Source organism: Mycosarcoma maydis, chromosome 1 (genome assembly GCF_000328475.2).
Source record: "Mycosarcoma maydis chromosome 1, whole genome shotgun sequence".
Classification (NCBI taxonomy): domain Eukaryota; kingdom Fungi; phylum Basidiomycota; class Ustilaginomycetes; order Ustilaginales; genus Mycosarcoma; species Mycosarcoma maydis.
This window is the reverse complement of record NC_026478.1, coordinates 1931479-1944872: the sequence shown is the minus strand read 5'-3', so window position 1 is coordinate 1944872 and position 13394 is coordinate 1931479. Positions and strand designations below refer to the sequence as shown.

General features: G+C 53.5%; 6 protein-coding genes and 1 non-coding gene across 7 annotated transcripts in view; 2 read left to right on the top strand and 5 right to left on the bottom strand.

Annotated features, from left to right (window-relative positions):
• Positions 1-237: 237 nt before the first annotated feature.
• Positions 238-1710, bottom strand: UMAG_11829 (uncharacterized protein; the record flags this gene model as incomplete). Its single annotated transcript, XM_011388514.1, has 1 exon — positions 238-1710. The coding sequence occupies one exon, from the start codon at positions 1708-1710 to the stop codon at positions 238-240; it is 1473 nt and encodes a 490-aa protein (XP_011386816.1).
• A 1517-nt stretch (positions 1711-3227) lies between these two features.
• Positions 3228-4556, top strand: UMAG_11828 (putative histone deacetylase HOS2; the record flags this gene model as incomplete). Its single annotated transcript, XM_011388513.1, has 1 exon — positions 3228-4556. The coding sequence occupies one exon, from the start codon at positions 3228-3230 to the stop codon at positions 4554-4556; it is 1329 nt and encodes a 442-aa protein (XP_011386815.1).
• Positions 4557-4803: 247 nt separating this feature from the next.
• UMAG_00660 (adaptor HA1/AP1 adaptin subunit gamma) lies at positions 4804-7428 on the bottom strand (the record flags this gene model as incomplete). Its single annotated transcript, XM_011388164.1, has 1 exon — positions 4804-7428. One exon carries the CDS (start codon positions 7426-7428, stop codon positions 4804-4806), a length of 2625 nt encoding a protein of 874 aa, XP_011386466.1.
• Positions 7429-8139: 711 nt separating this feature from the next.
• On the bottom strand, positions 8140-8243 carry UMAG_16011. Its single transcript has 2 exons — positions 8206-8243; positions 8140-8174 (listed from the first exon to the last, which is right to left on the bottom strand). It is a non-coding gene; the product is annotated as a tRNA-His (tRNA).
• An 831-nt stretch (positions 8244-9074) lies between these two features.
• UMAG_11827 (40S ribosomal protein eS6) lies at positions 9075-9806 on the bottom strand (the record flags this gene model as incomplete). The annotated part of the gene is made up of 1 exon (XM_011388512.1): positions 9075-9806. One exon carries the CDS (start codon positions 9804-9806, stop codon positions 9075-9077), a length of 732 nt encoding a protein of 243 aa, XP_011386814.1.
• A 2171-nt stretch (positions 9807-11977) lies between these two features.
• Positions 11978-12789, top strand: UMAG_00658 (40S ribosomal protein uS15; the record flags this gene model as incomplete). Its single annotated transcript, XM_011388163.1, has 2 exons — positions 11978-11993; positions 12350-12789. 2 exons carry the CDS (start codon positions 11978-11980, stop codon positions 12787-12789), a joined length of 456 nt encoding a protein of 151 aa, XP_011386465.1.
• Positions 12790-13171: 382 nt separating this feature from the next.
• UMAG_15012 (uncharacterized protein) overlaps positions 13172-13394 on the bottom strand; it is a gene marked incomplete at both ends in the record, with an annotated part of 2757 nt that continues 2534 nt past the window's right edge. The window contains one exon of the mRNA XM_011388551.1: positions 13172-13393. Within this exon, the coding sequence (XP_011386853.1) occupies positions 13172-13393 (222 nt within the window). The remainder of the gene's footprint in view (position 13394) is intronic.

The following is a 13394-nucleotide window of genomic DNA, read 5'->3' as shown; positions in this document are numbered from 1 at the left end:
TGAGGCGTCAGGGTTGCACAATACAGGACAGCCAGATAACTTGGATGAACATGCATGGTATCGGGTGCGGGCGTGAAATGATGAATGCTGAATCAGCTTTGAGATGTGCAGTAGCGGGACATTGCAGGGTCGTGATCGTGAGGCTAGTGATACAGGATGGGAAAGTGTGCGCGCAGTAAACGTAGCAAGGCTAGCAAGCCTAGCCAGCCGAGCCAGCCGAGCCAGCCAGGCAACAGATCAAGCTGTTTCGTCCTCGGTCTCGATCTCGGTCTCGTCGTCTTCATCTGGCCTGACGCTAGTGTATCCGTTCGAGCGGCGAAACGGATCGCACCAGCGAGGAGGTCTAACGATGCCGTTGAACAAAAATGTGCCGTACACCAACAGGACGAACCCGAGCACCTGCAGACTACCGGACTTGAGCCTGAATGTCTCCCAGCCGAGCGTCAAGCTCACCACCCAGATCCCCAATGTTCTGCACGTATCAATCGTGCTCCTAGCTGTGGCCGAGACACTGCGGGTGACGCTGAGGCCGAAAAAGTTGAAAAACGCGATCGTGAAGCAGATCGCGATCGAAGAGACCAGAACCGCTGGCACGTTGATGATCTGGTAAAAGCCGGCAGACATGTCAAAGTATCCGCCGCGTCCCTCGGGCGTGGAGCCAACAAAGTAGTGCAGCAAAGGCATGGCGATAAGCGTGGTCGCGGTGCCAAACATGCCTTCGTATCCGACGGCGAGTAGAGGCTCGACCGAGTAGCGAGACATGATCTTCTCTTCCAACACGAACTGCGATGCGGTGAACAGCTGTGCGAACAGGATCAAGAGCACACCGAGCAATGCTTGTGCCGACTCGGTCAGTTCATCGTCCACATCGCCGTCCAGAGAGCCGGATGCTTCGGGAGACTTGAACACCGTTCCAGATAAGCCGACGACCGAAACGCCGAGCATGACAGTGACCAGGCTGAGCCATTGAAACAGGTGCAAGTGCCGTCTCAGGAAGGCGACCGAAAACACGCCGACCCAGAGCACCAACGCACCTCGCGTCATCTGATAGATGCTGACGGGCGTGAAGAGTAGTCCGACGTTCATCAGCGTCGTTCCGCAGATATCGCAGAGAGCAGGCATGAAGAACAAGCCGATCGCTTTACCGGACATGGTCTCGCCCTTGAACGCGCCAATCTCGTCGGCGTTGACGGCGTTGATGTAGCTGCTATCGTTGAGGTCGGTGAATTCGGATTCGTCGAGCTCGCCTGGCTGGATGGCACGCGAGGCGAACTCGAATGGCGGCACAGGAGTGGATGGGTTGGTGGGAGCGTGTGTTGCGCCCGTGTGAACGCGACCACGCGTAGCTTCGTAGGACGAGATAGCATCTCCACCGCGTGTGCGAGGCGATGAGTCTCCGTCAAAGACGATGCCTGAATCGGGCGGTGCTTGCAACAGCGGCTTCTTGAGCGCAGCATCGCGCGCGTCGTTGACCGAGAAGCGATTGTACAACGAACGGAAGAGCACGGGCAACAAACACAGACATTCACCCAGGAACATCTGCAGCGTCTGCCACACTGGCTGGGAGAATTCTCGACGCTGTTTCGGGTCGGGCGAGTCGCAGTTGGCAACACACTGCATGTCTTGGTACTTGTTTAGCAGAGAATTGCCAATGCCGGTGAGCAGCATGCCGGCGACGAGCACGGGTATGAGGGATCTTGATGACAACATTCTGGCTTTGATATGCGTGGGCTGTTCAGTCGAGCCGAATCTTTGATGGTCAGCTGCGTCTGATGAGGGAGTGGGCGAATGCAGAGCAGGACCTGATGCTGATGAAGGGTTCGAGGTGCGTTGGTGGCGAGACCTTTGTTCGCCGAGTGCGATGGAAGGATTCGCTTCGGTGGCAGAGAGCACTATTAGCTCAATGCTGTTTGAGGTCGGTACCGCCGTTATGGTCCTGGAGCTGCTTGAGATACGCCGGTGATCAGGGATTGCCGAGAGAGCGAGAGAGAGAGAGAAAGAGAGAGAGAGAGAGTATATGTGTCTGTATGTATAGCGCTGGTTGATGTTGCTGTGTACGTTTCTGGAGCTTGTAGAAAGGTCGAGACTTGCAATCGCTAAGCAGCACGATCGATACGAAAGCCTGGTGGGGGAGTTGGAGGTTGGAGGTGGAGATCAAGATGAAGCGAATGAGTCAGAGAGTGTGTTGAGGAGACGACAGCAAGTCGAGCTGACGGCCTCGGTTGGGGCTGGGCCGAGGAGATAAGGTGAAACAGGCTGTGAGTGGCTGCCCAACCGCACGCGGCACACGGCAGTGGAGGAGTCACAGCCGATGCAAGTGAGGTTGGCGATGCAATTGCTGTACGACGTCGGACCCTGACGCGCCTAGAGTTGCTTGGTCTGAAGATTGGCGTGTACTGTACTGTGCTGAGATGTACAGTATGCGCTGTTTGGTGAGCCTCACGCATCACAACTCCGCCTGACCTTGTGCATCAACATGTCACAGCCTAAATCGCTCGCTCGCTCGTCTGACGTGCCCGCTCAACCCAAACCCCTAAGTGTAGATGACTGCCTAACTGCTGCTTAGTAAACGATTCTTGAAAATGCCGCACAGTCAACTACAGCCAGCGACGCGTTTACTGTACTGTAAGCACTGTAAGCACAGTTTTAATAAGTGAGTTAACTTAGTAACGATTGTACTGTATTGTGATTGAATTGACCTTTGCACACATTCACGATTCACGATTCACGATTCACGGTTCGTGATTCTTGATTGGCCAATCATGAATGTGTGAATTAGACATGACGCATGCCCTTTCTCGCAAGACAACAAATTCATAAGCAAGTTCAAGTCACGAGTACCTTAGATGTCTGTCCAAATCCCAACCAATCACGAACCATTCGTGATTAGTTATTACACTGATTAATAGCTCGGCCCTGCTCGCCGGCTTATGCATTCTAATTGAACATTTCACGATTCATGATTTGGACATTGCCAGCCATCTTGGCGAGTTACCTTTTTCTATCGCACGTTAAAAGCCCAGATAAGAAACTCGGACCCTGGCAACTTTGCAACGGATCCGATCCGCGCAGCTGAGCTTTTGAGGTTTTGAACCTGCTTCATTTCCATCCATACCAGCTCGATCATCAACTACCACAATCCATCTTCACAGCTTGTACTCTGTGGCTCGCGGCTCGGCATTCCAAGGCTCGCAAGTGCCGCCTCGCTGACGCCGTTCGCATCCATAATGGTTGTCATTGACTTTGACATGGCCGCCACTGGAGGCAACTCCAATGCCACCTTTTCCGACTCGCCCTTCTTTTTCGATCGATCAGATGCCAACGGCGCCGGTAAGGCTATCTACAAGGATGCGCATCACATACAGCCTCACTCAAATCCTCGCGTCAGCTACTACCATCCTGCCGGTGTTGGCGACTTTCACTACGGCGAGAGGCACCCCATGAAACCCGCACGACTCACCCTCACAAACCGTCTTGTCCTCGCATACGGTCTGCACAAGCACATGAGCGTCTTCACGCCTCGCCAAGCAACCAAAGAGGAGCTCGAAATGTTTCACGACAGCGACTATGTCGAATTTCTCGCCAACGTAACCCCCTCGACCCCACCCTCGGCCGCTTTCACCAAGTTCAACTTTGCCGACGACTGCCCCGTCTTTGATGGCATGTATGACTTTTGCAAATCCTATTCTGGCGCATCCCTCGCAGGCGCTCGCAGGCTCGCTGCTGGAGAGACCGACATTGCCATCAACTGGTCAGGCGGTCTGCACCACGCCAAAAAATTCGAAGCTTCTGGCTTCTGCTACGTCAATGATATCGTGTTGGGCATCATGGAGCTGCTCAGGTATCATCCCCGCGTTCTCTACATTGACATTGACATTCATCACGGCGACGGTGTCCAGGAAGCTTTTTACAACTCGAATCGTGTCATGACCGTTTCCTTCCACAAGTACGGAAACGACTTTTTCCCTTGCACCGGCAACATTGACGAGATCGGCACAGGGCTCGGCAAACACTTCTGTCTCAACGTACCATTGCAAGACGGCATCGACGACTCTGGATACGTTGCGCTTTTCAAAAGCGTCATGGAACCCTGCATCACCACATTCCGCCCTTCCTCCATCGTCCTACAGTGCGGAGCCGACTCGCTCGGATTGGATCGTCTTGGATGCTTCAACCTCAGCATTGCAGCGCACGGCGAATGTGTTCAATTCATAAAGTCATTCGGGTTACCCTTGCTCGTGCTCGGCGGTGGCGGCTATACGATTCGCAATGTGGCTCGCTGTTGGGCCTACGAGACGTCTGTCCTCACCGGCTGCTCGATCCCAGATACACTCCCTAGTACGCCCTACATGGAGTTTTTTGCACCCACCTATCGACTGCACGAGCCGACCCAGGCTGGCAGAGTCGAAAACCAAAACTCAAAGGCTAGTCTTGAAAAGATCCGCGTACAGATCCTTGAACAACTCCGCTACCTGCATGGCGCTCCCAGCGTTCAGATGCAGGAGCTACCTCCCGATCTTGCTGGCGCTTGGGTCGAGGAAGAAGTCAAGTCATAGACCTCCCATGCTTTTCGACAAGCACGTTCATATCTAGATACCCCACTATCGGACCATCGGACCATCAGACCATCAGACCATCAGACCATCGGATCATCGATCTGCTCGTCTTCATTTGTACTTGTACCTTGCACACTTGCTGTAAACTTGCCCCACCTTGCGGCACACGCCGTCGCCACCTTCTTGACACGCTGCACTCTGTTCGGGGTCACACCAATTCACCGGAAACGCATGCATTGAGTCGGAACTAAGCGGAAGGCTGGGCCCAATCGGTCTGGTCCTGCACACTGTGACCGTCGACCTGGAAGGCGATTCTCAACCTGAGCCTTACGGCGGCACCAGGGGGGACCATGACTCTGAGAGGCTGGGTTTCGGTGGAGTCTGGATGGACGGTTGAGTTGGAGATGGCTTGCATCTGTAATTTGTGCGTTTTGGGAACGGCGGCCTGGAAGTTGATGTTGGAGATGGCCGAGGTGGCCGAGGTGAAGCGCGCGGTGATGTGGACGATTTCGGGACGCGCCGGGTTGGTTGTGGGAGTGAGTGTGATGGTGAGACCGTGCTTGGTGTAGACTGTGTGCGATTTGGCAACAGTCGAAGCGGGAGTGGCAGCAGGGGTGGATGCGGACGAACTTGCTCCAAGGCCGCCAAGCAGATCAAGCCCGCCGTAGGACGATGTAGCAGCCGGTGCTGGAGTGGGTGCTTGCTGCGCTGCGGCAGCAGGCGCACTTGCACCATCACCAAACAGTCCGAGAATATCGTTGACCGAGCTCTTGGGCTTCTGCGCTGCCGACGCACTTGCCGCTGGCGCTGCAGAAGGCATACCACCCATATCGCCACCGCCAAAGATATCCGCCAACAGATCGTGTGTGCTCTGCTGCGTCGCACCACTCGGCGCATTGTCCGCACCCGTACCACCGCCGCTCGTAACTGGCATCTCATCACCCATCAGATCCAGCAGCGCATCCTTATCCGACCGCGTCGATCCCACCGGCTTCGCCTCACTCACCGTGCCCAACACCGTCTGTTTGATCTCCGGTGGAGGCATACTTTCCAACACGCCTTGGCGGATATCGCTCCTCTTGAGCAAAGTTGCAAACTCGACACTTCGCTGTTGAATCTCGACCTCGACACTGGTCTCAAAGCTAGCGATGATCTGCTCGATGCGCGACTGCTGCGATGCATCCGACAGCCTAGTGTGTAGCTTGGCCAGCGAGGTGAGCACAAATTGACGGATCAATCCGTTGACATACGGGCTGTCGAGCACCGATGAGAGCAGGTCGACAACGTCCTTAGGCTGAACCTCGCGCACCAGCTCTTCGTCTTCAAAATTGCCTCCCTGGATGAGAACATCGCCAAACTCGCCAATCACCCACACAGCAGCCAGCGTGAGGCTCTCCTGCGAAAAGTCCTGGTGCAATCCAGAGAAAAGCTTTTGCACCGTGTACGCTTGCAGCTCAGGCGTGTGGCACACGAGGCGGATGAACGCAGAAAGGATCTCCTCACGCACGTAGTTGCCGGCCAGCTTGAGCACACGCAGCACCGTGTCGATGTGCCACCGTTTGTTAGGCGCAAACTTCTCGGCAGCAAGACAGATCTGCGTAGTCATGCCCAGCTTGAACTCGTTGTCTGCCACCTCGAGGAACGAGAGCAACTCGCGCGTAAGCACGCGCACGTTGCTCTCGTTGATCAGCGCATAGCTCAGTTCGAGCGCCCTGCGTCGGATCGAAATATCACCGTCACGCAGGCAGTCGAGAATGATGTTGCGATGGCGCTGAACAGCATTCGTATCCATCGACACCACTTTGCTGAGCGTGTTGAGCGCCACATAGCGGATGTTGTTGTCTCGGTTGCTCAGAAATTTACCCAGAATGTTGATGGCCATGACGCGCAGGCCGTTGTCTGCATCAATCTCGAGGATGGTGAGCACCGTCTCGTACAAGATACTGTTGCCAACGTTCTTGCTCGCTTCGGTGTTGGTTGCTACTTGAGCCAGAATGTCGTTCATCGTCTCGGATGCCTGAGCATTCTCCTTTCCGAGGATGCGGAGCAGACGCAGGATTTTGACTTGGAGGAAAGGGTCCGTGATGCCGGACACGTCATGCTCGGGCGAATAGCCGGTGGTAACGAGAGACTTTAGGTGCTGAACGAGCAATGGTACAGCGCGTCTGTACACTGTCAGCGCTTCATCATCCTGACGGCAGATCTCGATGGCCAACGTCACAGCGCAGAGCAAGACACCGTGGTTCTTGTCCGAAAGCAGCTGCTGGGTGCGGTCGACGAAGTGATCGATGAGATCAGGCACCTTGCGGACGATTCGCATTGCGCAGATCGCGGCCTTTCGACGAATATACGTGTTGCTGCTGCCCATGAGCTTTTCGATTTCGTTACAAAGATCTCTCGACATTTCCTCGGAGGCAATGTTCGCAAAGGTACAGAGCGCCAAGCCGCAGACGTACATATTGGAGTGCTCCATATCATTCTTGAGGCCGTTGGTGACGAGCGTCAAGACTTCGGTGTTTTCGTCGAGCAGCAGCATGATTCCTAGGTAGCCGAGACGCTTGTCTGTGAACCGCGGTGTAGCGACAAGCTTGAGACACTCGATCTGACCGAAATGTGCGGGGTAGCCCAGCATGTGGATGTAGAGAAGCTTGGCAATGTTGTTGTGACGTGCGAAAGGGTCTTCATCTTTGAAAGCTGTTCGGATCGAGGCTGACTCTTTCTGAATCAGCGAACGCTCGTCGGCCAGCGTCTTGCACGATCGAATTGCCTTGATGAGTGCTTTTAGGTTGTACAGACCCGCACTGGCCATGAGGCCGCCTAGGCGCGGGTCGAGCGCAGCCACCTGCTGCTGCTTTTGGAAGAAGGTGGACATGTCGATTCAGCGTATACCGAGATTGCCTTTGGAGGAGATATGAGCTCCACGCGAACAAAGACTTGCTGTTGCAGAGGTGCACGAATGGTCCAGACCGCAGCCTACGGCTGGTAAAGATTCTCCGAATAGCGTTCGCACTCGCTCGCTGGGTGACCGAAACGGGAAGACCGTGGAACGGGTCGAGGAACGAAAGGCGTCGCGAGATGCGGAAGCACAGCGATTATGTTGCGTGTTGGATGATCAGAGTGAGCACGCGCGCGTTTTGCTTCGGTGCAGCTAAGAACACACAACTCACGACTCTTGGGCAATCGCTTGTCATTCACGATTCGTGATTGACTCTGATGGCCGCCCTCGAATTTCTACCTAAAATTGGTCAGAGCGTCAATCACTCTTACATCCTTATCCAAACATCCGTGAGCACGAGCATACGTGATATTCTTGAATCGTCAATGTGACTGTCTCGACCAACTCTCTTCCATCTTATCCTGCTCGTTACTGTCGTATGAGGCACCTCTCTTCCTGACGGACGCAGCCACTCTCATGTCTTCAAGGTATCCTGCTGCCTAGATTTATTCTGATTGTTTCGATGCAGAGCATCAATCACGAATGAGTGCGGCAAAGAATTAAAGCCAATAGCTTAAGTCACGACTGATTCTTCAAAAGGTACAAAATAAAAGTCCTTTCGTTTTTCTTTCAAAAAAAAAGATACAATGCGGTCTGGAGGAATCGAACATCCGTCTGCTCGGCTCAGAAGAAGCGAATCTAGGCGATTCAAATCCACAACGAGCTGTACTAGACCACTATACTAAGACCGCAGATGTATCGTCTCCTTGACATTTGTCAATATATACTACATCACCTCTCTATCTATAATACATTGGACAGATACAGTCACGAGTAGATTGTAGGCTTACGAAAAAATATGAAGCTTAGCTTCATATGCCAATTCAGTTCAGCGATGCTCTTTTAAGCAATCAAGAGCTTCATGACATCTTGTGCGAACACGCTGGGTTCCCTGTATCTCTCGTAAAACGGGTTGCTTTCAAATGCAGTGAGGCTTGCCATCCTGGCCAAGAGGAACGATTCTCGCCTATGCTATATTGACTTCCAGTCCGCTACTCTTAAATAGGTTGAGCAATACCAGGCGAAGACGCCCATGTCCACATCTGGGGAACCAAACTAGAGCCGATGATTCTCCAGGGACGTTATCACACACAAACAACGGAGCCGGCAACGCATTCACACAGATCAGAACAATATTGGGGTCATTGTACAGATTCGATTTTTGAGAAAGAATAGTGAGCGAACGTGCATAGACAAACAGAGGACGGCTGCGCTAGACACGAGAGGCTCTCTCGAGTGTGTGTGTGTGTGGGGTGTACGCAAGAAGGAAGCAACGAGCTACTGTGCAACAGAAGCTGACAGCTACCAGCGGGCGGAAGGATGTGTATGTGAACAAAGCAGCGTCTCGAGCCGCCTCTCGAGACACGACTCGTGGGACAGCATGTCGATCAAGTCGGTTGCTAGACCCGTCTTTTTGGGATGGGATGCAGTGGGTGGAAAAGATGACATCGGTACGAGAAAAAAAAGATGCTAGGCAAATGCAGAAACAGTCGAAAGAAACAAAAAGGCGAATCCTAGACTGCTTAGGCCTGAACCTTCTTGGCCGACTTGCGGGCAGCCTTGTGGGCGGCAACCTCCTGCTTCTTCTCGGCGACACGCTTGGCAAGGACCTGCTCGTACTCCTCCTTCTGGATCTTCTGGGCCTCCGCCTTGCGGATCTTGAGCGAGCGCAGGTGACGCTTGCGCTGGAGACGCTGGGCGGTCACAAGACGCTGGATCTTGGGAGCCTTGGTGTATGGCTTGGCACCCTCCTTCTTGGAGACGACCTCACGGCGAACGACAAACTGGCGAACGTCGTCCTCCTTGGACAGGTTGAAGAACTTTCGAATGTGGTTGGCACGCTTGGGACCGAGACGCTTGGGGACGGTCGACTCGGCGTCGGTGAGACCGGGGATCTCCTTCTCACCCTGCTTGACAACAATGAGGTGAAGAGCCTGGATATCGGGGCCGACGATGCAGCCACGAACCGACTTGCGCTTGCGCTCACCGGTGCGGCGAGGGCGGTAGCACGAGTCACCCTTGGAGAGCAGAAGGCGGACACGGTTGGGGAGAAGGACACCCTGCTTCATGGGGAAACCCTGCTTGTCGTTACCACCGCCGATGCGGAGGACGTAGCCCTTCCACTCCTCGCCGAGCGAGTCGACCTCGACGTCCTGCGACATGCGCTTCTCGTAGAAGCATCGCACGAGACGCTCATCCTGGATGTCGAAAGACTTCTGGGCACCCGTGGCCGGGTTAGCAACGTTGAGCTTCATCTGTGAGTGGGGTAAGCAAGGTTAGATGCGATTGGTGAGTATGTTGCTTTCGAGACAGAGCAGAGACAGAGCAAAGGGGTGAATGGCAAAGATCGATGATCGTAAGTCGCAATCGTCGGAGAGACACAGCATATTGTGGGCAGAGGTGAAGGTCAAGGTTATGCCAACTTGAGAACTGCCTGCGTAGCATACGTCGTAATCAAAAATGTCGTTGAGTGCTTCTGGTTTTGTTGACAGCAGATCTGCCATTCAGATTTATCTGAAAGGCACTATCCGCGCCTCTACGTAATTGGACGAGAGAAAGAGGCGGCTGTCGCAGACGAACACTGTCTGGTTTGACTGGTGATGAACGGCATCTGGTTGCCAAAGATGATATTCATCTCTTTGTGATCGATGGATGCGAGCCAGGGATGCAGTATGCTCTTTCAAAGTACCAAATGACCACCATGAAGGTCACATCTACCAACAACTCGACCCGGGACCGAAGCCCGCAGGGGAAAATCTGAAGATGCGTTACCCTCTCCAACAGTTTCCATCCCTTCTGATCTCCCGTAACAATGAGCTGTTGCTGATGGGCTCATTACATTGCTCATGGAGTTGCGGTGCCTATGCTGCTCCAGAAAAACTGTTGCCATGCTTCCTTGCCCATTAATGGACGGTCTGCCATCAAGACGGTAGTGAAACGTATAATGTTTGGGGTAGTCGGAGTGTGCTGTCTGTATGGCTGACCATTTGCTGAACCCTGTGCTGTGTCTCTGCGATTGCGTACTGATGCCGTCGGCCGTAAGCTGGGTGTGGAACACCTACCTTGAGGGATAGTTGATATGATGAGGTGAGAAGTCAGAGAGGATCGTGAGCAAACTCGAATCGCAAAGTCGACGAGTGCTTGCCTTCGCTCGTTGGTTGTGTGTCTCTGCAGTTGCTCCCAGCGTCTCTGTCGAATTTGTGTTGGTCGCTGCTTGCCAGACTGACTGTGCTGCCAGACCCACAGTCGCAGCTAGTCGTTTTACTTGCTGTCCGTCGACTCTGTCTCAGACAGCAGAGACGCTAGAGACGAGCCTTTCTCCCTGCTCAGACTTGCCTGCTGCTGTAAAACGATTCGAATTCATACATTTTCTACCTAAATACAAGTTTTTATATTCAGCTAAGTTCGGCCGTTCTTTTTGATCACGTGCAGTCCACTTTCTGAAAATAGTTCCTAAGCTTGCCTCAACATTGCACGATAGAAAAGGGAAAATTTGGAAGTTTCGTGGTTGAGGCTAAAGGTGGCTCTGCGAAAGCAATGCTGTGCCTCTTTCGCCTCTGGACAGTCTGTGGAGAAGTCTGGCTCAGGCACAGTCTGCTTGCAACCTCGAAATTGCAACGACAGTTCAACAGCACAGCAAGAGCAAACCTGGCAAGTCAAGTTGATGCTTCGCAGCTCAGCACGCAGAGCACAGCGGAGGGTGAGAGCCAAAGCAACCAGCGCACCCAGCGCTGGGCAGGACTGGATTAGACGAGTTGCTCGCCATCATTCCTTCTCTCTCACCTTTAGGAAGTTTAGTCCACTGTCGTCATCCTCAAGATCAAGATCATTTAGGTAGGTGATTCATCGCCGCACACAGGAGGTTGAGATAGTTAGGATGCAGAAGCTTCTTGCCGGCACTGTCACAATGGCTTTTGGAAGATTCTATGGAGCTGCAGATTGGTTCAACGGCAGCCATGAACGAGGGTGATCATGCATCGACAGATCGACTAGATTGACGACATCAAGTATGCCATGCAAAGCAACACCAACACCAACACCATCTCAGCATACCAGCCAAATCGACATGTCGAGTGGGCGCGCTCTTATCGACCAGACCGACCACGCTCGCACACTCGATGCTGAAGATTGCACTTTTCAGCTGCGAAACGAGACGACTATGCATGATCACTCTGATTGGAGCCTGTAGATAGGAACCGGCTAGGGAAAAAGGGGCGTCGGTGGAACGCTCCGCAAGGATGCGTGAAACGGGACGACCTCGGACCACGGGAGGAGCAGGACAAAGTGTAGAACGAGCTTCATGTTGGTCTAGTGCTGACTGTTTGCTGTCTTTCTGTCCGACTTTTTCCACCACATCTCTCACCACCAATCACAACCATTCGACTTTCGTCTCGACACTCGCCGACTTTGACCACTTTCAGCCAAAATGGGTCGCATGCACTGTAAGTGTTCAACATAATGCGCGGCGAGCACGCTCTATCGGTGTACACCCTTGTGTTGCTTTTTGTTCGCATCGTCGTCTGAACCCGTATCGAAGACAGTCGTCCGGTATTGCGCAGTGCATTGATGTCCCTGAGCCGGATCTCATCGCTCTAGTTGGGGGAGCGATCATTCACTCGCCTATCGGCCAACTCGTTGTGATATGCGACGATACAACAAGAAGCAAGCAAGCTTGTCTAGCGAGAGTCCGCGCGCCGCCAAAATACATTGCCGCCACTCATCACCAGATCAGGAAAACTGACCAAATTGTCCTTGCCATGCTGTTGTCACCTCTGTATCCACCCTCCTTGTGCTACAGCCAAGGGAAAGGGTATCTCCGCCTCGGCTCTGCCTTACCGCCGCACTCCCCCCTCGTGGCTCAAGACCACGCCCGAGGAGGTTGTTGAGCAGATCACCAAGCTCGCCCGTAAGGGTATGACGCCTTCGCAGATCGGTGTCCAGCTTCGTGACTCGCAGGGTATCGCTCAGGTGCGTTTCGTCACTGGTAACAAGATCCTCCGTATCCTCAAGTCGCAGGGTCTTGCTCCTCAGATCCCCGAGGACCTCTACCACCTGATCAAGAAGGCCGTTTCGGTTCGCAAGCACCTTGAGCGCAACCGCAAGGACATGGACTCCAAGTTCCGCCTGATTCTCATCGAGTCGCGTATCCACCGTCTCGCTCGTTACTACAAGACCAAGGGTGCTGTCGCCCCTACCTTCAAGTACGAGGCCGCTACCGCTTCCACCCTTGTTGCCTAAGCATTTCTCTGTTCTTTTGTACTATGTTACCATACAGAGGCGTCAGTGCATTGTCGACGGGTCACATTGCACGGCTCGTTTCGATCGGCGTTGATACCTCACCACCCAAAAATAGCATCTCCAAGTCCTGCTTGTGTCGTCAAACGGGCAAGTTTTCTCTTACCATTCATCATGCGTTTTGGTCCCACTCGTCGATTTGACCATACATGCATTGGTAACTGCGTTCGATTGCGACAAAATGAGAATGGATGAGAGCATGTATGAGTGAAAAGCAGTGCGACGAGAAGACGGGAAGTTGAACAAACATGCGTGCAAAATGGGGACTAACAAGTGGAGATGAATGAGAGACTCTATACACTAACTTGGACAGCAGATTCCCGGTTCAACCGAGGATGGTAATACTATCCGAGTAACTCGGCAGGGCCTGACTCGTGGCGATTGCGGCTCTGTGCGTAGTTCGAGCGGCTACGACGGCAGCAGCATGTTCGCGATCGATGAGACCCAACGCGAGGTGTTCGGTCAATTGGTCTTGGTCATCGACGTCGGCTTCGTCCGGGATGGGGTCCAGGGAGGGTACTTCGAGCGCGGGAGAGCTCGAAGAATTG